Here is a 24,131-nt window from a genome sequence, read left to right on the forward strand (position 1 = left end):
ACTTGAGAACCAAGATCATTCATCTTTGTCATGACACCTTCCATTCCGGGCATCGAGGCATTACCTCCACCAGTCACCATATTCAGAGACAGTTCTGGTGACCAAACATGAAAAAGGATGTAAAGGCGTATGTTCAGGCCTGCCCAACCTGTAGTCGGAACAAGTCAGACCATAGGAACCTGCCGGCCTTCTCCTTCAACTCACGTTGCCAGACCGTCCTTGGGAGATAATAGCCACCGATTTTTATCGTTGAGCTGCCCCCTTCCAAAGGATATACCACCATAATGGTCACCATCGACCTGTTCACTCACATGGCTCATTTTACTCCATTGTACAAGTTACCTTCAGCCCAGGAAATGGCAGGGATATTCCTGAAACACATCTTCAGATTACATGGTCTTCCCTCTAAGATTATTTCAGTCCGTGGTCCGCAGTATATCTCACAGTTCTGCAAACACCTATGTCATATGCGGAGCATTCAACATGCTTTGTCTTCAGGATACCACCCTCAGACCAATGGACTACAGAACGAGTAAACCGGACCTTGGAACGATATTTGCGCTGTTTTTCAGCCAAAGTCCAGGATGACTGGTCAATCTTAATTCCAGTGGCAGAATTCTCCTACAACAATTCTGATCACTCGGCCATTAAAACAAGCCCATTCTTCTGCAGTCATGGTTTTCACCCATCAGTTTTACCAACGACCCTTCGTCATACCACCCCGGTCCCATCGGTCGATTCCTGGATTGAAAGATTGGTCACCATGCACAGGGATGCCAAAGAGCATTTGAAAAAGGCCAGGGAGGATGTCAAAAGACAGGCTAATGCAAGACGGAGACCGGCTCCTGTCTATGGAATCGGGGACAAGGTCTGGTTGTCATCAAAACTACTCCCTCGACATCTTCCTCCAAACAAGCTGGCCCCCAAATTCTATGGGCCGTTTTCTATCAAAGAGGTCATCAATCAAGTGGCTTATCGACTCCAGTTACCAGACTCCTGGAAAAGGATTCATCCCGTCTTTAACACTTCCCTGCTCAAACCTTCTCTTTCTTCCACTAAGTCAACTCATCGACCCAATCCTGTGCTAGTCAATGATCAGATAGAATTTGAGGTTTCCAGGATCTGTGATTCCAGATATCGAAGGGGTCGCCTACAGTACCTAGTGGAATGGAAAGGTTATCCTCCCAGTCAACGAACATGGGAACCTGTCTCCAACATGAATGCCCTTCGTCTTGTGCGGAAAATCCACCTGACTCATCCAGGCAAGCTTGGTGGATTGAGATTTAGAAGGGGGCATGCTGTCATGAATCGCCACTTGCACCCCTTCTGGACTTCATGGTCCATGATGCATCGTACCACAGGGGCAGTGTTCCTTTCAACATGGCCAAAAGTGCAAAAAGTGAAGTAAGTGGGCACCACTGGTATTAAATCCGCGTGTCTTTGGTATTCAAAATTGGTGAACGGAAAAATCCTTTCGAGCAATATATATCAAAACACTTGAAAAGGAGCTGGCTGCGACAAGTTTTGAGACACCCAAACGCAAAAATACATGTGACGCAAGAGACCAAGTAAAATACCTAGTCACACAGCCACTCTCTACGTTACCCAACCTGGGTTGTGGTTTTTCAAAATTACTAACAGTTCAGCTTTAAAGTCAAAATATACTTCACATTTCAAAAAGATAAACAAGAAGTTCTGTTTTTCAAAATAGTTTTTATCAAAAAAATATGATCTCAAAAAATGAGTCACTAATACTTTCTTAGTGAGGAAGAGTTTGCCACAATTAATTCATCAATCAGACCAAATTTGCCAATGCATTTCGGAAATAAATTTCCTTCATCAGGGCCAGTCGAAAAATGATACATACATTTTCATGAACAAAAGAAACCGTTCAAAACGGTGCATAATTGCATACTGGTGTCATACATCATTGTGGTAAAGTTAAAAAAAATACCATTCAGTTAAAGTTGCAGTAGTAGATGAGTAAGAAAGAGCAGAAAAAATGGAAAAGGCCAATGAGTCACTATTGTATATAGGTAACTATCAGTTAAATGAAAGTTACCTGTGACAGGTAGGTAGAATGTTGTGTGGCGAACTAAAGTGTAGCGGCCATGTAGTGAGCGAATCGAACTGCCTGACAGGAATCAGCGCAGTAAAGTAGCCTGCAATGCGATTGCTGGAAACAGCAGAAATCCGTTGTTCAAAGCGGTTCTCATCCGTAGTCATGATTATTTAAAGGTGAGGGAAGTCTTACCGTACCGAGAGCGGGAGCGGAGCTGTTCTCCCGTGGCCGGCATGAAACAGAATGCCGTTGTCGCATCGGAGTGTTGCGAGGCAACGCTTCCTAAATACGACACGTGACCGCGTCGCGGCCCGAAGGGCGCACGGGCGATAACAGATTCTGCAATCAGGCCGATGGGCTTGAAATAAATGAATCTAGACATTTATCAGAAAAAACCACAACCTTTCAACATGGCTGCCGTAACGATCATGTTACGCTCCAGCGTTTACGCCGGAACAATGGATCTTACAAAAAGGGCATGCCACTGCGGCGCTCTGCGTCTCAACGCTCCGGTACGAGTCTGCAGCTAGTCTGGCTAGTGATTATTCCTCGTATTGCTGATTCCTTGAACCCTTTTCTCTTCATCCCTGGACTTTGTGCGGTTCTCGCCTTCCAGACCGCCCTCTCTTCCTTCCTGGTTCCACGCCCACGACCGCGTGTAGCCTGTGAGCAGCTTCTCCCTTCCTGGTTCCGCTCCTTACTCCTAGACGTTGTTATTCCGTGTTTCCTGGTATTCTGAACTCTTCCTCCGTCTCCTACTACTCTTCACGGAGGATATTGAGGATCACCGACCGTACCTGTTCAAGTCAAGGACAGTCCGGAAATCGGAGAAACCAGAAAGAAGAAACCGCCAGGACGAACAGGTAGGATTGGATCTTGAGTGTGACAGATACCTCTGTTAAACTCCCATCAAACGGCGTATCACCCTCTTTGCTGACGCCATCACAAACAAGGGCCGTAAACCCTCAGGTCGAGAAACTTTCAGAGACAGAGACAGCAGGATGAACACTGGCCGAAGGTACCTCGTTAAAAAAGCACACAGGGTTGAAGAATTCGGGATTCAAACTGGAAACCCAGGCATCTCAAGCCGGTAGAAGAATCTAACCTGTTTGAAAAGGCGGTGGGTGTGGTTTTAGAGGCTGCAAAAAAGGAACGTGAGACCTTGAAGTCACTAAGCCAGATAACAGAGACCCTATCGGCAGCGAGGGGGTAGCTCTCGCCGCTCCTTTCACAGACAATCTTTCCCACGTTCCCCCCACAATCTGTATGGAACGTGAAATACATCATGGTCCTCAGGACAGGGGGCAGCTGCCTTGAACCAATATCCGCCAAGAGGACGGCGCCATGGAAAAGGAAGGGGTAGAAGCACCACCCCAAGAGGCGCCCCAGCCTCAAATAAAAAATGACTTCCCAATACCGGTCCCCTCCCAGGGGACGGACAACATCATTCTTCCATGCATGGAAGGGAATTACCACAGACCAGTGGGTGCTCGGGACCGTCAAACACAGTTACTGTAGCAAGGTCCCCGACCACCTCGATACCGGCCACCAACGTCCAAACGATTGTCACCGGAACATCTGGAGATCCTGCAAAGAAAAGTCGTCCCCGGGTATTTATTCAGTGTACTTCCTTGTATCCAAAAAGGATCTTACCACGCGTCCTGTGCTGGACTTGCGCCCAGTGAACAAATTTGTCAAACCACAAAAGTTTCGTATGACAACACTGCAAGAGGTAATCCCTCTACTACAACAGGGAGATTACATGACAACATTGGACATGAAAGATGCATACTTTCATATTTCAATGCTGCCAGCGCACAGAAAAAACCTAATGTTGATGGTAGAGGACAAACCCTATCAGTTCTAGGTCCTTCCCTTCGGCTTTGCCTCACCTGCGCAGGCAGTGCATTCCAGTCTATCCTTACGGCGACTGGCTAATAACTGGGGATTCGCACAGAACATGCCTGTCAAACACCCAAAAGACAGTACATCTACTCTTCAGTCTGGGATTCTCAGTAAACGAGAAGAAGTCCAGTCTAGACCCCAGCCAAGTCGAACAATTTCTGGGAGCTCTAATTTGGACAGCAGACAGCCTTGTTTTCCCCCTCCAACGAGAGGGTTCAAAACATGCTGTTCCAGATCCCTCACTATTTAGCCAGTCGCGAGGTGACTGTACGCAAAGCCATGTGACTGTTAGGGATGATAGCTTCCTGCATTTACTTGTCCCATACTCATGTTTGCACATGTGCCCAATGCAAGTGTGGCTCAACAGCCAATGGTGTCAGGCCAGCGGACAATGGGGCGATCTAGTGGTTGTCTTGGCAGCCCTCGTTCTCTCTCTGCAGTGGTGGTCGAGGGAAAACCTCTTGAAGGGGAGAACCTTCACAACCCCCGCATTAGAAGCCACTCTCACTACGGACGCATCTCTGACTGGGTGGGGGGCTCACCTCCATCGCGAGGCGCACAGCGCTTGGTCCCCAGCAGTAGCGTCTAAACACATAAACCTGTTGGAGTTGTTGGCAGTGTTCAAGCCCTAAAAGCTTTTCAGACACAACTTCAGGGGAAGACAGCACTGGTCCTCACAGATGGCACCACGGCCATGTATTATCTGAACAAACGGGGGGGCACACACTCTCCAGGGCTATCCAAACTGTCCCAGAACTTTTGGAAGTGGGCTCTCAAACACAGGGTGTTCCTCCTGTCTCAACACGTTCCAGGGGAACTCGATCATCTGGCAGTCGTGCTCAGCAGAGACTTTGCTCTACCCACAGAGTACGAAAGGCAATTACACAAAGATATCTCCTCCAACGTCTTTGCGGAAAGGTGCTTCCCAGAGATCGACTTGTTTGCAATTCTGGAGAACGCACAATGCCAAGATTACGCCTCAGGTACCCCAGTAGCCCTCCAAGGGGAAAGGTCTCTGGATAACATAATCATGGAAAGTTTTCAATGCACCCCCCCACCCAACTCCCGTACAAGATAGTGCACAAGATGCACCAGGAACCAGTCACAATGATTCTGGTAGCAACTATGCGGGCACGCCAACCCTGGTTCTCCCATCTGATGGCGATGTCAATCTCTCCTCCGATAAAGCTATCTTGCCCATACAACATTCTCTCACAAGACAAGGGGGAGACACTCCATCCGTGCTGGCAAACTCTCAACTTGGCTACCTGGCTCCTGGGGTCATAGAGGATGGGCACCTCCAACTTCCTCAGAGATGTATGATATTCTTAAATAGGCAAGTAAGCCTAAAGCCAAACATTGTTGTTCCAGTAAATGGAAACGCTTCATTATCTGGTGCCATTCTAAGAGCATCAATCCCATTGACTGCTCACCTACCCACATTGCTTTATACCTGACTCATCTACTGGACTCTGGTCTGGTTTTTAATTCTCTGAAGGTCCACTTGGCTGCACTTTCAGCATACACTATGTCCCAAAAGAAGGTGTTGTGGTGGAAGATTCCAGTGATGAAGGAATTTATGGAAGGGGGTTAAAAGACTTCATCCCCCCATTTCAAACACAGCTCGCGGATGGGACCTAAATGTGGTATTAACTAGGCTAATGGGATCTCCGTTTGAACCTATGCATAAGGCTAGCCTTAATGCTCTCACTTACAAGACTGCCTTCTTAGTGGTAGACACTTCAATTAGAAGAGTCAGTGAATTACAGGCCCTTTCAGTTCAAGACCCATTTGCTACAATTCACAAAGATAAGGTGGTTTTGCTCACTCTCTAGGTTTGCGCCTAAATTAATTTCAAAGTTCCATGTGAATCAATCAATCAATTGAACTACCCACCTTCTTCCAGAACCCCATGAATGTGGCCGAAAGAAGCCTACACACACTTGATGTGCGCAGGGCAGTCCTATATTATCTGGAAAAAAACGAAATCCCTAAGAAAGACATCAGTTTTTCGTTTCAGTGGCACCTGGTAGAGAACGGGACCCTGTCTTTAAATCAGCCATCTCAAAGTGGATTGTAAACTGCATCACACTCTGCTACACTCTTGCTAAGGGAGATCGGCCCTTCGAGCCTAGGGAACACTCCACTCTGGGCCTTCCATAGCATTTTGCAAATGTTCCCCTCAAATCCATTCGCAAAGCAGCGACCTGGACTTCTCTTTACTACTGTTCCTTCTCACACCCCACCTCCAACTCTGGGTACTGCTCGCTAGTCTATGCACAGCATGTGACTCTAAGCAGATTCACTAGCATCAGAAGACATGCATTTCTTACCGTAGTAGCATTTCTGATGATTGTATCTGCTTGGATTCACATGCGCCTACCCTTCCTCCACGCTCAGGTGGAAGGAATATAGACATCGTACTACTTTCTTTCTTTTATGTACTCAATCATGATAGTCATTGGGCTCCCTCATGGCAGAATAAATACAATCGGAGGGATCTCGACGCATGAAGGATTCTGGGTACACTACACGTCCCGTTAGGGATAGTTACAGGCACGCTCATGTCGACGTCCCCTTTTGATTCTCGAAAGACAAGATGAAATACTCTGCGTTACTCTTGCGTCGCGTCCCCTTTCCTCCATACTGTATAGGCGTCCCTTCCAAGGGACGGGAGACGGAACCTTTTTCACCAGAAAAAACCTTCTTCCCCTTTAAATTTAGAGGTGTGCGGGGGTGCGGCCCAGGGAGCATGCGCTGCCCTGACTCTTCCCTCTGGTGCCATACCCCAGTCCCCTTTTCTGTGTCAACGGGCCGAATTCACCAGCACTCCTGGGTTTGGCTTCACCCATGTAATTCCATGCGCGGATACTTCCTCTTTGTCTTTTTTGTCTTTTCTATCATTCCGGTACTCTGTCCTCAGGCGTCACGCTCCTCCCGGCGCATATCGACTTCTACAGGGTTCACCAAGTGTCCATCCTGCAACGGGCTCTTCCCAACTTCAGACCCGCACGCCCTCTGCCTACATTGCCTTAGCCCAGACCACGGTTGGCAATCCTGTTCGGCATGTGACTAGCTGTCCTCGAAGGCGCTGAAGAACAGACTAGCCAGGTGGAGGGATCTGTTCCAGAGGATTTCAAGAACTTTGTGAAGCATCGAACCAGGCCCAAGGTAGGGCCTAAATTCTACATCACACCCCGCAAGGGAGACTCCTTCTCAGGGACTCTCACGCAGGAGGGACCGGTCAGGTCCTTCTACCGGCACGTGCACCGAGGCTGCTTCAGCTACCGGCCTTCGGGTCGAGGGATCCTCCCGGGCGCAGTGTTGAGGGACAGGAAGGTTCTTTTACCGGGTCTAGACCCGAGAGGCTCAGCCCTTTTACCGGCACCATTGCTGAGTGGCTACACCCTAATACCGGGAATACATCAGAGGTGCTACGCCCTAATAACGGTAATACATCGGAGGGGGCGCCTAAACACAGCTCTACCGACCCCCGGGTCTAGGGTGTCGCACCTACCAGGCCTAGGCCTGAGTAGCAGGGTTGGCCTTGTGATCCACACGCAAGAGTCTTGGACAAGGCCGGGCCCAGCGGGCTGAGCACCATGTCACAGGCAGATGGCAGGCAGCTTGACAAAATGGCCGCCACACCAGAATGAGGCACCCGTCCGAAGCCATTCCAGGAATTAGTGTCGAGGTGGGACTGGCCTCAACTAGGTACGTGGCCTACAGTCTACCCCTAAGTTGCGCAGGGTAGCTTTCCTTGGCGTCCATATGCACGGGGCATGCATCGGCTCCAACAGATCCGCAGGATACGGACGAGGATCAGGATCCGGACACGCCATTCTCAGCCAGGGCCTTCCACTAACGTTTCTCTGGGCTGGCGGAGTACCTGGGCCTACCGCAACCCGAGGTCGAGCAGCCGGCAAGGGGGGGGGGGTTCTGGCTGAAATCCTCACGCAACGCCCCTCTGCCAACTCGGCGATTCCTATACAGACTGATGTAGTCTCCCTGGGCAAAAAGGGCTGGCTCAAACCTCACTCGGCCCAGCCGGTCAATAGACGCCTGGATGCCAAGTACAGGCAGGTGGAGGGGGATACACTCTTGCTTTCGGCCATCCTCAGCCACACTCTTCGGTGATCGCTGCAGCATCCCTATACTCCAAGCCTCAGTCGTCCTCGGCCTCTTCCTCTGCGGCGCTGCTAGGCAAGGAGGAGATGATGTTGGAGGCATATGGCAAGAAACTCTCTTCCATCGTCTCTTTACATCTGTCAGACCAACGCCGATGCCATGCTGGCTGCCGTCAGCAAGAGATTATGGCAGGGAATTGCGGACGTCCTCCCTGAACTCCCCACCCAGAGCCAATCACGCTTTAAGGCGGGGCTAGATGAAGCCAAGCTGGTGGCGCATGACCTCATGGAATCCACAGTGGCTCATATCGATACCTCCGGCCGTTCCATCTGTATTGCCACCACGGACATGAGAAGAACTGCCTGGCTCCGGGCAACAAAATTCAACCTGGATGTCCAGGAGCGCATTCTAGATCTACCGTTCTAAGGGATGGGGTTTGGGGGGAACCTCTTCCACTCCCCTACGGTCGAGGAGCTGGACAAAAAGAAAAACAGCTCTCAAACGGCAAAGTCTTTATCCATCCTTACAAAGACCATGCCCAAATCGTACACCCAATCGCAGCAGTGCTTGGAAAGGAGTTGTACATATGGAGGGTTCCGGGGCTTCCAGGACGCAGATCCGGGCAGCCGGACAACTCGTCTCTGTGCTGGCGCAAACAACAAAAAGGGGCGGCGGGGGGGTGTAAGGGCATTTATCAGTCCTCCTCCTCAGTGACAGCTTCTGAGTGAAAGAAAGCATGACACACCCCTTCGGGTCCATGTGTCTCCGGTGGGGGGCAGGCTTGCTATCCATGCACATTTCCTGCACCAGAATTTCGTGGACCCCTGGATCCTCTCAGTAGTATCCACAGGGTACCGCCTTCCTAGCCCAGCCTCTCCTCCCTCCTCCCTTCCACAGGTTGGGACAGCAACTCTTTTGGCGGACAGCCGGTCGCGGGTAGAGAGTCAGGCAGTGGAGGAAGTCCCAGCCTCTCAGCGAGGCTTTGGCTTTTACTCCAGGATTTTCACCATTCAGAAGAAGAACCAGGCGGGCCTGAGAGTTGTGCTGGACCTTCCCACCCTCAACCTACCCCTGCAAAAATTCAAGTTGGTTAAGCCAGCTTTTATAGCAGAGACATTGGACAAGGGAGACTGGATGTGCTCCTTGGACCTGAAGGACGCGTACCTTTGAGTCCCGATATGGCAGCCCCATTGTTCCTTCCTACGGTTCAGCATCATGGGCTACCATTTTCAATACAAGGTCCTTCCTTTTGGCCTCAACTCAGGCCACCAGGGTCGTACCAGACTCATGAATGCCGCGGCGGACCTCCTCAGAGCGCAGGGTCTCCACATCTACCCATACCTTGACGACTGGCTCGTCAGGGCTACATCTCCGGAAGCAGTTCACTACTCTTCCCATGCCCTTATGAACGCACTACACAATCTGGGCTTCTCGCTCAATCTCAAAGTCGCAGGTGCAGCCCACGTAGACTCTGACCTTCCTGGGCCTCATCTGGGACACATGCTCAGAGAAGGTCTTCCCGTAGGACAAAATCTCGGCCATCAAGAGGGCCACTGCCCACTTCCTCAGCAGAGAGGTGACCTCTGCATGGTGATACCAACATCTCCTGGGCCTACTTGCAGCGGTCCTATTAGCCGTTCCGCACACCAGACTAAGGATGAGGAGGATTCAGCTGCACTTCGCAGCCTCATGGAACCAGGAGAGGGGCTCTCAATCCGAGATGATCAACGTCCCTCCATCTCTCCACCCGGACCTATCATGGTGTTCCAGGGACGGCAACCTACGGATGGGCAAGCCCTTTCGGCCGCCCTCTCTGCAGGCCACCATCACCACAGACTCCTCGCTCGAGGGCTGGGGAGCCACCCTGGACGGCCTCTCAGTCCACAGCACCTGGACTCGACAGGAGCAGGAATGCCACATCAATTAGTTGGAGCTGAACGCCATCTGGCTAGGGCTCAGAGCATTCCTACCGCTTCTCTGGGGCAAGGTTGTCCTCATCCAGACAGTCAACTCGACCAGCATGTACTAAGTCAACAAGCAGGGAGGCACCAGATCCCCTCCTCTGTGCAGTCTGGCGATCAGCATGTGGGAGAGGGCCCTAGAAAACGACATTTACCTCACAGCAGTCCATCTCCTGGGGGAATCCAACCTGGAAGCGGACAGGCTCAGCAGCCTGGGAGCGAACAATTACGAGTGGCAGCTGAACAACCTCGTTCTTCAGGAGATCTTCAGCAGGTGGGGTCTCCCCCACGTGGATCTCTTTGCCACCTGGCACAACAAGAAATGTCCCCAGTTCGCATCCTGACAAGGTCAAGCCCCTGGCTTTCTGGGCGACGCATTTCATCTCCAGTGGACAGGCATGAAAGCCTACGCCTTTCCGCCCACTCCCCTGATCCACAGGGTAATTTGCAAAATCAAGGAGTCTCTCTGACTTTGCATTATTCTGATAGCTCCATGGTGCCCACCTAGGCCATGGTTTTCTGAGCTTCTTAGCCTCTCAGAGGTGCCCATAATTTACCTTCCGACGGGCCCAGCACGTCTTCTGGCTCAGCAAGGGGGCAGAGTTATCCACCCTGCCCCAGGGAAACTTGCACTCACAGCATGGTACCTGAGCAGAAAACGCTTCGGCACCTTAGCCTCTCACAAACCAACCTGGAGATATAGGCCACCAGGAGCAAAGCCACCAGGGCCCAGTACAAGAGCAAATGGACCAGATTCTGCCACTGGGCAAACTCCAAAGGTATCGACCCCTTGGCATGCACTTTGGACGACATGCTCTCCTTCTCGGTCCTTCCTATGTTTTTTCCTGATCCCAAGGACGAAGCACAGAGAGTGCTGCACTGCCTGAATGTCAGGCGTGCCCTAAAAATCTACTTGGACAGGACAAAGGGCTTCCGCAAGTCAGACGCCCTGTTTGTCACAATCGAAGGCTCAAGACCAGGCTATCAGGTCTCTAGGGCTTCCATATCCCGCTGGATGGTCTTTGCCATCAAAGAAGCATACGAAGGCCAGCACAAGCCACTTCCAGCCAACATGCATGCCCACGCAGTCAGGGCCAAGGCAACGGCCATCGCATTCAAGCGCCATGTACCTTGGCAATTCATAAGCAGGGCCGCCACTTGTGCCTCTCCCTCGGCTTTCTGTAAGCATTACTGTTTGCATGCCAGCTCTAGATCTGATGCGGCCTTCGGACAGACGGTTCTCAGGAACCTATTTGCTTAAGGAGGGTCTTCTCTCCACCTTGGGGCTACATTCAGTTGTAATCGCCCATACAGTATGGAAGAAAGTGAACGGCACATAAGAGTAATTATAAGTTGCTCACCGTAGTGACTAACGTGCTCTTAGTCCATTGTCCCCTTTCCTCCATACGTCCCACCAACCTCCCCCCTAATAATACTTCTGTCATTAGGCAATGTTAAATCTATTGTCGACGCGTCGATGGGGACTTAGGTGTGGAGCCGGAGGGCGGAGTCAGGGCAGCACATGCTCCCTGGGCTGCACCCCTGTGCGCCTCTAAATTTAAAGGGGAAGGTTTTTTCTAGTGAAAAAGGTTGTCTCCCGTCCCTTGGAAGAGACGCCGATACAGTATGGAGTAAAGGGGACTATGGACTAAGAGTATGTTGGTCACTACGTTGAGTAACTTATAATTTGAAGGGATTGTGTCCTCTGACGTATTCCTTATCTTGATAGATCTCCAGCTTGCTGGCCTCGGGGGGGGAAAAAAAATTCAGTAGAGGGTGCTCCGCGTCGACGTCCCTCGATCCGATGTCCCTCGACAGCCTCTGTATCGGCGCCAACGTCATCATGCGTGTAAATAGACTCGTGCAGCGCCTGTTGCTAAGTTCCCTTTTTCCGTGCTTCGTGTGCCTCTGAATCGCGTTGCTCAGTTCGTTAGTCAGATATATATTATTCATTATTCCCCGAGAATACCAACTCTTACTCGATGGCTTCCTCATCTGAACCGACGACTCCACGGTCCGGCTTCAAAAAATGTCGAGACTGTGGAAAGAAAATGTCGTTGACAGATCCTCACAGGATCTGTTTGTGGTGCCTGGGATCGGCGCACCAATGCTCAGAGTGCAAGGACTGCATGTCCATGACGGCGAAAGCCTTGAAGGAGCATAAGGGGTAAGCTTGAGAGAGGTAAGACAGTTAAAACTCCTTCGAAAGTTTCATCGGCAGAGTCGAGACATTAGTCTCCTCGCCGACACAGGAAACATTCTCGTTCTAGGTCTCGAAGCAGTTCCCACCACTCTTCGAGATCCAAGCATTCAAGTAAGAGACGTCGACGATCCCCTTCCTCGTCTTCTGTTTCTCCGGAAAGAGTCACCTGCCCCACAAAACATGGCTCTCAGGCTGAGTGGGAGGAATTCCGTAAAAGGATGCTTAGCATCTTCGAGAAAGCGGCCTCGACCCCCTCGAAGACAGCTGAGGGGTGATACCCTGGGTGAAAGACCTGAAAAATCAAAAAGCCGCGAGTCGTTGCACCCGGCAAAAGAAACTACTCAAGAGCGTCACAAACCCTCGAGCAAAGTCCCTTCGACGCATAAATCTGCGTCATCAACACCATTATCAAAGGGCTCATCGATGCATAGGTCGATCGAATCGACGCCATCTTCGTCAACGCCGAAAAAGAACAAACCCACGGGCATCACTACCTCACAGCCAGTGGTCATACCCAGGGCTTCGTACACGACTTTGAGAATGTCATTGACAACCTCGAGTAGGATTCCGATCCTCTCGAGCTCTTCGAGGCCTCTTACGATCTTCTCGACGCCTTTTTCAGCGTTTTCGAAGCCTTTAACGTCCGTTTCAACGACGTCGACGTTTTCTCAACCAATTATGACAAATTTAGCCCCTTCTGCTCTGGAAATGGGATTTAAGCCATTTCCAAGGTCTGATCATTTCAGACCTTTGTCTTCAATTTATGAAGGTGAGGATTGGGATCAAGAAAAGACCCTTTGGGTTGCAGAGATCTGCAACACCTGAACCAGAGAAATTTACCTGTGAGGAAAATAGGTTAAAGTATCTTCGAGAATCCTTACACGAGGCAAGTGGGTTAGATACTTCCCCGGAAATAGAATTTGCCAAACCAGACCCAGGGGAACACGCCGAGACCCCTCACAGAATTTTAATGGCAAGGATTATAGAATTCATGGGTTGGTCTACACCTTCACCTGCGTTCCAACAGGATGACCTTACAGAGATTCTAGTCAAAGGCCCACAGGAGGATCCTGTGGTTCCATTTCACGCTGCATTGCAAAGAAAAATATTGGCTAACTGGGAAACTCCTGAGGTTATCCCAGCAGTTAACAAGAAGTTATCAGCCAAATATAGGGTATCTGCTACTGACCCTGAATTTTTGTCTAAACATCATACTCCAGAGAGTCTGGTTGTTCAAGCAGAAACTGCATCAGGCAGTAGATATGCATACCCTACTGTTCCACTGGATAGGGATGACAAAAGATACGACTCTATGGCTAAGAAAGTCTTTTCTGCATGTGGCATGGCGTTGAAATCTATTAACGCTACTTGTACCCTCGCAAGGTTCAGCCATACACTTTGGCAGTGTGCATCAGCGGCTGACTGCCTCCCAGAGGGAGAAGAAAGGGAAGTGTTTCTAAATATCATTAAGGATGGTAAAGACGCAATGTGCGAATCCCTTCAAACTGACATTGATTCTGCTGACAGTATCAGTAGGGCCATGGCGGCAAGTACTACAACCCTCAGATTTGCGTGGTTGCGAAAGTCTGGGTTTGCTTCAGATGTACAAGCCAGACTTTTAAATATGCCCTTTGATGGCTCTTCTTTGTTTGGTAAGAAAGCGGATGACAGCCTAGAAAAGTTAGACACCCAAATCAGCAGCAAAATCCCTGGGAGCTGCAATCCGTCAAACACCATATCGCCGCTCAGCAACCTCTTATAGAGGTAAGTCCTTTCGATTTTATTCCGCATTCGGAAAAGGCAGAGGACAGTCGATTCAAAGAGGTCAAAAAAGATTCACCCGAGGTGGACGGGGTGAAAATACAAAAGCCGCAGCAGCAGGTGCCTCTTTACCCTCGGCATCTGCATCAGCCGCCTCTAAATCACTCTGAGGACTCTCCTTACAAGACAACAGTAGGGGGCAGGCTAACTCAACATCTGATGGAATGGCAGGCTATTACGTCAGATGCTTGGGCATTGGAGACAGTTGCTCAAGGTTACTGCCTGCCTTTTCTACGCATTCCTCAGTCATCCACCAGGGAACATCTCTCGGAAAGTTCCAGATCCGCTCCTCTTGCAGGAAATTGTAGACCTGCTGGAGAAAGGTGCCATAGAACCGGTACCTGTAGCGGAGAGGAACAAGGGCTGGTACTTCAAACCATCCCCCCCTACTTCCTAATACTGAAGAAGGACGGAGGACTGAGACCTATCTTGGACTTACGAGAATTGAACAAGTTCCTCAGAAAGGACAAGTTCAAGATGGTAAAACTCTCTCAGATCCTTCAGGCCCTCCAGCTCCAGGACTGGCTGGTATCTCTGGACCTTCAGGATGCTTATTTCCATGTGCCAATCCATCTCAAACGCAGGAAAGTTCGCAATTGGCAGATCTCATTATCAATTTTGAGTTCTGCCATTTTGGGCTGACCTCCGCCCCGAGGGTCTTCACCAAGCTAATGTCGGTAGTGGCTGCAAGTCTAAGGAGGGAAGGGATTAACGTCTTCCTCTACCTGGACGATTGGCTGATCAGAGCTGTATCTCCAGAACAAGCTCAGATCCAGCTATATTTTGTCTGCCACTTCCTTCACAAACTGGGCTTCTCCCTCAATTTAAAGAAGTCACAGATGATACCATCACAGAGAATCCAGTTCATTGGAGCAGTCCTGGACACTTTTCTGGGAAAAGCCTCGCCACCAGAGGTGAGGGCTCAAGATATTCTGCAGATGGTCACCAAGTTTCAAAATGCCCAACGTCTCCCAGCCTTTGACTTTTTGAGGTTGCTAGGCCTCATAGCATCCTGCATCTTCCTTGTGCCAGAGGCTCGCCTGAGAATATCTCTTCAGTGGGCACTAAGAACTCAGTGGTCGCAATTCTCAGGTAGAGTGACAGATCTCCTTCAGGTTCCGGACAAGGTGGCTCGAGACCTTCAGTGGTGGGCCTATCGGGAGAACATTTTGAAAGGAGAACTGTTTTGGCAACCATGGCCGGAGATGACAGTAGTCACAGATGCCTCACTCACAGGGTGGGGAGCCCATGCCACCGACTTGACCATCAGCGGTCGTTGGTCTCCATCGGAGTCCAGACTACATATCAACCTGTTAGAGCTGAGAGCAATCAGACTAGCGCTGAAGGCTTTTCTGCCATCTGTACAGGGGGAAAATGTCCTGATAATGACGGACAACACAGTGGCCATGCACTACCTCAACAAAAGAGGAGGCGTAGGATCACTGCCTCTGTGCAGAGAGGCGATGCAGCTCTGGGTTTGGGCAATCCAAGAAGGAATCTCTCTATCGGCAGTTCACTTAGCCGGAGAGAAAAACTCGATGGCGGATGCTCTGAGCAGGCAGAGTACAGTCTCCCACGAGTGGGAACTAGCTCAGGAAGTCCTTCAACAGATCTTCACCCTTTGGGAGACCCCTCAAGTGGATCTGTTCGCCACCAGCATCAACAGGAAGTGCGATCAGTTTTGTTCAAGGGAATTTCCCCCGAGAGGAGCTCTAGGGGACGCGTTCGTGGTGGACTGGGAGTTTCCACTTCTGTATGCATTTGCTCCAGTCCCTGTCATTCCTCAAATGATCAGGAGGTTGAGACGGTTCCGGAAAGCCATGATCCTAATTGCCCCAGACTGGGCGAGGACGTGGTACCCGGACCTTCTGGACATGTCCATCTGCCCTCAAATTCATCTTCCACTCAAGGAGTATCTTCTCTCGCAGAAGGTAGGTCAGGTTCTCCATCCAAACATCAGAACCCTCAACCTTCACGCTTGGTATCTGAAAGGTTGAGATACAAGGATTGTGACCTCCCAGATGACGTCATGGAGGTGTTGCTGTCGGCAAGAAGGCCAGCAACAAAGACTTTATACCGCTGCCGTTGGAACAAATTTTGCAGCTGGTGTAGAAAAAGAATATCGACCCCTTTTCATGTGGTACACCAACGGTGTTGTCTTTTCTACTCTATTTGGCAAATTCGGGCCTTCAGGTTGGCACTATCAAGGGCTGTCTCGCAGCGCTGTCGATCTTCAAGCGCACTGCAGAGGAACCATCGTATTTCAAGTTACCCTTAGTAATACGATTCCTGAAGGGATTAACCAATGTCTATCCTCCAAGACCATTCCAGGTTCCCTTATGGGACTAAAATGTAGTCTTAAATTTCCTGGTGGGTACTCCTTTTGAACCACTTCACTCTTGTTCGCTAAGGTTTCTCACCCTTAAAACTGTCTTATTAGTGGCATTGACATCTGCTAGGAGGGTGAGCGAATTACAAGCTCTATCTTGTAAACCCCCTCATACAATTTTTCATAAAGACAAAGTTGTCCTACAAGTGAAGCCTAATTTCCTCCCAAAGGTGGTTTCTGAATTCCACATCACTCAGAATATTACCTTACCTTCATTCTATCCCCCTCCCCATCCGGGGAAAGAGGAAGAAAGGCTACATAGGCTGGACCCAAAGCAGGCTTTGAGCTTTTACATCAGCAGACTTGCTAGGCAAGCAGACCAACTGTTCGTAGGTTACTCAGGGCACAAATTGGGATTACAGATAACAAAACAGACCATTTCCACATGGATTATTTTGGCCATTCTGGAATGTTACAAACTGGCAGGGAAAGAGCCTCCTCAAAATCTTAGGGCTCATTCAACCAGGGGTATCGCAGCCTCTTCGGCCCTCCAAGTGGGGTACCGATTCGAGACATGTGTGGCTGCCACATGCTCGTCTGCACATACCTTCACAAGATTTTACAACCTGGATTCCTCCTGTAGCCAAGAGACTAGATTTGGCAAAGCTATGTTGCACTCTGTTCATTCTTGAAGGGAAACCTGGCAATTTTACTCCCACCTCCAGTTACACACCACTGCTATGGGAGTCTATCAAGATAAGGAATACGTCGGAGGACACAAACCATTCGAAGAATAAGTTACTTCTTACCTGGTAATGTTCTTTCGATGGGATGTTCCTCCGACGTATTCCTTATCGCCCCTTCCATCCATCCCCTCAGTAAAACTTCCCTTGTAGTTACAGCTTACGCTCCTTCAGGGTCAATAACCAATTCATGTAAAGCAACTGTTAACGGCAAAACGGAACTGAGCAACGGACGCTGCTAGAGTCTATTTATACGCATGATGACCTCGGCGCCGATACAGAGGCTATCGAGGGACATCGGCTCGAGGGACGTCGACGCGCAGCGCCCTCTACTGAAAAAAATTTCTGAGGCCAGCAAGCTGGAGATAATCTATCAAGATAAGGAATACGTCGCAGGAACATCCCATCGAAAGAACGTTACCAGGTAAGCAGTAACTTTTTCTTTACCACTGGATATCGGACTATATGCACAGCATGTGAATCTAAGGAGATACAATCATCGGAAATGCAATTACTGTGAGTAATGCATGTCATTGGCAACAAATCTCAACTAAAGTGTCGACAGAGTGCACCCCATACCTATGTAATTTACCATATTTACACACCCTTCCTGCACTTCACAACCTTTCTTGCTGCATGGCAGGCATTTGTACACTAGACAGTGTTCAAGGGGATGGGTGAATTTTAAAGTGGGTGGGGTAAAGAACTGTTTTGAAGGTCTTATTGTGCATGACAGGGGTGTGTAAAATGCATTGCATCACAAGGGGAATGGGAACCCCTTCTGAATGTTGAGAAATTGGACTTCAAGTAGTTTGAATGACTTTTCCTAACCATGTTTTCCATTGGCATATTAGGTTACTGAATCGCAATGTTAATATAGAACCTATTATCAGTGTATAGAATGCTATAGCATTTCTTACAATTTTTACATTAATGATGGATTTAAATGGGAGATTCTTGTTATGCACCCACTCAGACAATTTACTCGCTTTAGTTCTTTTTGAGGCTTATTTGAAACAGATTGTTTTAGATATGCTCTTCAGGTCTACCAGTCTTGTATCACTTTGGCTTTCCTCTGAATATGAAAGGTGCTACTCTGAAGATGTAATTTCTTTTCTGCCTTAGGTCGTGAAGATTATCCGGCCTAGTGAGACAGCAGGAAGGTATATCACCTATCGCCTGGTACAATGAGTGGCTGGTAAGTAAATGGTATTGTGACTGGCGTGTTTTTTGTTTTTAAAGCTGTAGTGATCTGCGCCTATGGTGCTTTTCTTAAAACCTCCATCTTGGGTATAATGTGGCTCTATTTCTTGTTCGTTCCTAAGAACTCACTTGTAGCTTCAATTTTTTCCATTTAGAACTATCTTGTTTTTATTCTGAATGCTCTACGCATCCTTAATTGTTGTCACCCTTTTGTACATTTCCTATGTTCAATTACCCAGTTAAATTCATACTTTAGAAATCCAACAATTGAATACATAGTTCACATAATGTAAGAATCCAAAGGGTGTCTCACCTGCTAGATTCCGGGGATCTCTCTTTCATGTGGCCGGGGCACAGCCATCGTCTTTGGTTCCAGACCCTGGTGGTGGACCAGTGCGGTGGGATCTACTGGGTGAGGGCTCTTCTGGGAGTGAGGGTGAGGCAGCCGATGGCGAGGCGTGGTATTCCTCCCTTTGCCGTAACCATGAACCCTCCTATTTAATGGGATTCTCCAATGTCCCAACGCCCAACCCCTCCCCACAAACACTGGGCTGAGGGAGAGGGTGACTGAGAGTAATAATGCTAACTCTTACACATTGCATTGGGCATGTCCCGCTAACTGGGTCAGGCAAAATCAGGCCCTTAACTCTACGTGCATATATCTGATACCAATTGGCTCCCCTCACACGGATAAAAGGCGGCACATAGAGGTATACTCTGAGCAAGGTGGAACACTAGTAAGAGCAGAACTTCCAGGGTGAAGGCAAACCTACTGGAGCAGAGCAAATGACGAGAGCCATGGGTGGAGAACCCTACGAGTTCCCTGCAGTCGGTTGTTTCCTCCGAAATGCTGCTGAAGACACGTTAAGAATGCCGTATACCAAACAAGAAGGTTGCATTGTGTTTCAAGGGCGCCAGTGACCCCCACCTTCCCAGGTGAATGACAGGAGGCAAGGCCATGCCTTTGGTAGTAAACTTAACTCGTAAACTAAAGACAAGAAAGAAACGTACACAGCCTGAGAGTTGGCAAGCGACGTGAGAGACTGGTGTGCGCTAAGAAAGATTGAAGTGGAAACATATCGCACAATTGAAGGCTGCATGGATGATGAATGAGACGCGAAGAAAGGCAGACCTGCAAATGAACCTACAAGTAACGATAGTTTTAAAGTCAGCAATACTATTTAATGGAGTTGTCCAGCGAAAGAAAGTAGCCCACTAGAAAGTCTCTGTGAAAGGTGAAATGTTTGTAGCGATAGAGTGAATGAACTGTAAAAACGAGGTGATTGAAATTGACTGAGGAAAAGGCGAGAGTAAAAGGTGAACGTTTAACTTTGCATAATACAGTGAACTACCCAGACCAGAAAGCACTGGGGCAAATAACATAGAAGTGAGAGTTGAAATCTGGAAAGTCGAAGTGGCCCTGTGGAGATCTGTAAAAAAGAAAAAACAGACATTCGAAAGTCTTCGACATCAGGAAACTGTCCGAGCCCAACTGAGGGAGTCCAAAGGTGTAATAAGTTAGGGGAAGGGAACTCCTAAAAGGAGGTAAATTAAGCTTGGGGAAGTGAACCCCTGCAAGAGTTTTTGTTTTGATATGAGAGGTCTGAACCTGACTGAGGGAGACCAACATGAACTTTTTTTGATGAACTATATTTTGGAAATTGGAAAGTAATACATTAACCTTGAATGCCAGGTTGGCCGCGATCCATGTCTTGAACTGCCTTTGTGTTAAGAGCCTGAGCCAGAGTGTGTCATCGTGCCTACAGGGACCACCTTACTCTGTGATGTTCAACGTGGGGAGGAGAGCTGACTCAGCCACATTTATTCTTTATATTTGAACACTGACTTTCATTTGCATACATATTCAACTCCTGGATAAACTGGCTATCTCTCAGCTGACTCTCCACACTGAATCTATTGGTTGCTTCCATGACCATCAATATGGTTTATGGAGCATCCATAGGCATGGAAACTACTCTTATGAACATCCGTGAAGACCTGCTTGTTAGGGAGAATTCTCATAAATGTGTCAATTCCTCCCACCGTAGAGCCCTTCAGCTCTTTTGCTAAACTTTGGGACTTTGAACTTTTCAAATCAAAGTGTTTTCTGTGTTTTGTTTGGTTATGGAGTCTAACCAACTCCATAGGCATCAGCTTTTACAATTGTGTCACACAGCACCTTCAGAATGGCTGGTGGGAGTGGTTTTACAAGGAACTACCATGATTTTTCCCGACTGCTAACTATTCGTAGCTCCGGTAACCTTAAATCGCGGGAGCCATGTTTTTCAAGATGATGCTCAGCTATCGTTGCTAAAATCAGGTCCCGGTCTTCTTTTTTCACCATTTCTTTGTGGAGAGGTCGTTTTAGAGTTTCTCTGTGCGCCAAACCAGGTTTGGTCTCTTTGTTCATTCGCCTTTAGCGGGCTTCAGGAGTGAAGACCGCCTCTGGCTCCATAGTGTCTTGGGTAGGCAGGAAGTGTCGGAGGTGCTCAATGTGATTAGTCTCCTAGGAGACCCAAATGCACTCTGTGATGATTGCTGGCTGACTGTCCGGTAAGGACAGCCACCCTTTTGGGCGAGTGGCAGCTAGGCTGGAATGAATGGGAGAGAACTGAATAAAAGGCGAGTCTCTTGGCTTGGAAGGCAGAGTCGACCACTGGAACGAAGGAACCGAAGAAGAGCTTTAAGAGGAAGGCTGCTGCAACTCCTGGAACTTTGGTTTGCCCTGCGAAGACCTGCTGCAAGACCGAATCGCCAAATTTGCATCGACAGAGAAGCCCTGCTAATGATCCTTTGAGTTGGTAGGACCAATCAACTCCCAAGTAAGCCACCTGGACACCTATCTCAAGCTGGTTGCATTTCCTCGCAGTGCTGCAGGAAACCGTAGAGCCAGGGAGAGGGACACCAGATTGTGTGCGTTACTTGTAAACTGGCCAAAGGCAGTTGGAAGCTCCTCCGGACTCCCACGACGGCGGACCGACCGAACCTTATCCTCCTCAGCTGAGTGCAGGACCTCAGAAGCAAGGACCGTCCACCTTGACAGCCAGGACCATCGTTGTTACCAGTGCGGTAGCCGAAACACAAAACAGCCACTGAAAAAGTTTTCCAGTTGCGAGCATTGACCAGTCCCAGTGCAGTGCAGGAGTGTCCCGACGTCCTCCCTCTTGTCCCCACGATTGAGGCTCAGGATCAGCGAGATCTGCAAGAACTGCCAGGAACAGAAGTCATCAGCTACATCTTTTTCTTCATTGTAACGTACTGTAAAACAAGATGGTGAGAACTTACTTCTCACTGTGAAAGTGCTTGAAACGTTTGCAAATCACAGGCCTAATCAGCTTGTTACCCAACATATGATTCTTCTTTTTACAAACTACTTCTAAGAACTTGTGCAGAGACCTTTCCGTTTAACTACCAGAACTGCTTTATCCTACCCAAGACTTTAGCCCATCGACTTTGGCCTAGTCTATTGAATTGAATTGATTCTTCTGGTGAACTCAAAGTATTTACACTGTCTAAGAATAATCGTAGTCTTTCATGTTCTGATAACCTTTGCCTTACTTTTTTAAAGAGTGTACAGTATTGAAGTATATTTGTGTGTTACTATATGATTGCCTCCTTCTAATGAGTGTTTTATAATTGAACTGATAAATTAATTGTTATAGAAGAAACCTTGAATGCAAGAGTCTATTTGAATACCTGTAACTGTGAATATTTGTGTAACTCCACTACTGCTCACATTTCCCTTCTTGAGATAAGCCTGGCTGCTCAACATGCTACCAAAACTGTGTAGTACAGACTTATACCAAAGGTTGGTTTGCTTACACCTGTAGTCATCGTTGTGTGTAGTGTTCCCAGAGGGTACTGCATACAAACTTTGCCTAACACTGCTCTCAAATCATGGCACCAACACCCCATTTATCCTCATTCTCCTTGACCTTTCCTCTGCCTTACTACACGGTTAACCACAACATCCTGATCGCATGTCTCCGTGACATCCTGGTAATCGCAGGTCAGGCTCTGGTGTGGGTAACCCCCTTTCTCTCTGACCGCCCATCCCAGGTGCAACTCTGAGCCTTTCACTCGACTATCACTCCCTCAACCTGTGGCGTTCTGCAGGGATCTAACCTATCCCCCTTGTTCTTCAACGTCTATATGGCTGCCCTGGCACGGGTGATTGCCACCTTCACCTTAACTTCCAGTGCTGTACGGAAGACATGCAGCTATCTTTCAGTCTACCCTCAGCTGCCGCCTCCTCCTCGCTCATATCTGATTGTCTGCTTTACATTTATGGTGTACTGCAAACAACCTCTGCCTCAACGCCACTAAGACTGAGATAGTTTGCATTGGGACCCCTGCTCCAGATTTCCCACTTTAACTCTGGCGGGCCTCCCTTGGCCCTGCACCCGTACCCACCTGCGAAGCAAGAAACCTTGGGGTCATCTTTGATGCCACTCTCTCCTTCTCCTCTCACATTTCAGACATCTCTAAAATGTATTAGCTACACCTCCTCAGAGGTACTCTACCCTTTCTCGCTTTCCCCCAGAGGCTCACTGTTCCCAGAGCCCTGGTTCTCTCTAGGCTGGACTATTGCAACAGCCTCTTCCTTAACCTCCCTTTTCCTGCCCTGCGCCCTCTGCAACTCATCCAGAACAGAACCGCAAGACTTATTCTTGGCCTCAAGCCCAGGGACCACATCTCTGGTGCTGAAATCCCTCCACTGGCTCCCCGTGGCTGCAAGGATCAAATTCAAGACCCTTTGCATTGTTCACAAGGCTTTCTGGGCCCTGGGACGCAACTACCTGCAACACTGCCTACCTGAATACTGTACCTCACGAGCCCTTCGCTCCTCTACCTCTAACCTTCTGCGAGTGAGCCGGTTCCCCAAGCACAGATTTGGAGGGAGATCCTTAACCTAAGCAGTGGCCTCCCTCTGGGATTGCCTCCATGCTGCCCTACGTCTTGAGCAGGATTTCCTGAAATTCCAGAAACTCCTCAAGATATTTCTCTTCTCCTCTTCCTTCTCTCTCCCTCTACCCTGCTAGCCAAGTTCTCTGTTCGTGCCCTCTCTCCCTCCTATTCCTTACAGCATGCCGACTGGCCGCCTGCTGTACCTCAGTCTCACTGGTCCCCGGCACCCCTGCCAGTCCTCTCTCTCTCGCCCTTGCCACAGGGCCCTACACTCCACCCACACTCAAATTTGCCAAGGATACTGAAAAGGGATGATATTCCAAAGAATCGTGGAGAAAGGGCGGAATGTAGAGAGAAAGTGAGAGGGCGAGAACCAGGGGAACCTCCCTGTAAGTAGCAGAGCAGGAGGCGGCATAGCGGTCGTAGAACGTGTAGCCCACCTATACCAGATCATCTCTGATGCAGAGCAAAAACAGCTGGGGGACCACCGTGTGAGAGCCGAGGAAATCTGAGCATGTTGGGACAGAGTTTGGTGGTGGCTTGACCACAAAGCAATCGTGGTGGGCAGCCCGCCCATACAACATCACCGACCCCACCAGCAGTAGCAAGAAACTCAGAATCAGAGTCACTGCACCAGTGCTGACCAGAAGGCAAGAGAATGATGCAGAGGAAAGAGACACTGCAGAAAGTAAGCCGCAGAGCTTAGAAGAAAGCCCGAGTGAGGCCAGCTCATACAGGTACCAGCAGCTTTACCCCCTGAAAACAGAAGGTAATACAGGGAACGGAAATAACGGAAGCTCAAGAGGGGCTCATTATACGTTTAGTGAATGTCGTCCCAGTACTAATGTAAAAAGAAGGAAAAATAACC

General features: G+C 49.0%; 1 protein-coding gene across 1 annotated transcript in view; it reads left to right on the forward strand.

The window, feature by feature from the left end:
- POLR2E (RNA polymerase II, I and III subunit E) overlaps positions 1-24,131 on the forward strand; it is a 178,203-nt gene that overhangs the window by 123,296 nt on the left and 30,776 nt on the right. The window contains exon 7 of the mRNA XM_069647351.1: positions 18,278-18,350. Within this exon, the coding sequence (XP_069503452.1) occupies positions 18,278-18,343 (66 nt within the window). The 3' untranslated portion in view covers positions 18,344-18,350. The remainder of the gene's footprint in view (positions 1-18,277; positions 18,351-24,131) is intronic.

The sequence above is a fragment of the Ambystoma mexicanum genome, chromosome 1p (genome assembly GCF_040938575.1).
Source record: "Ambystoma mexicanum isolate Mex_15411 chromosome 1p, UKY_AmexF1_1, whole genome shotgun sequence".
Lineage (NCBI taxonomy): Eukaryota > Metazoa > Chordata > Amphibia > Caudata > Ambystomatidae > Ambystoma > Ambystoma mexicanum.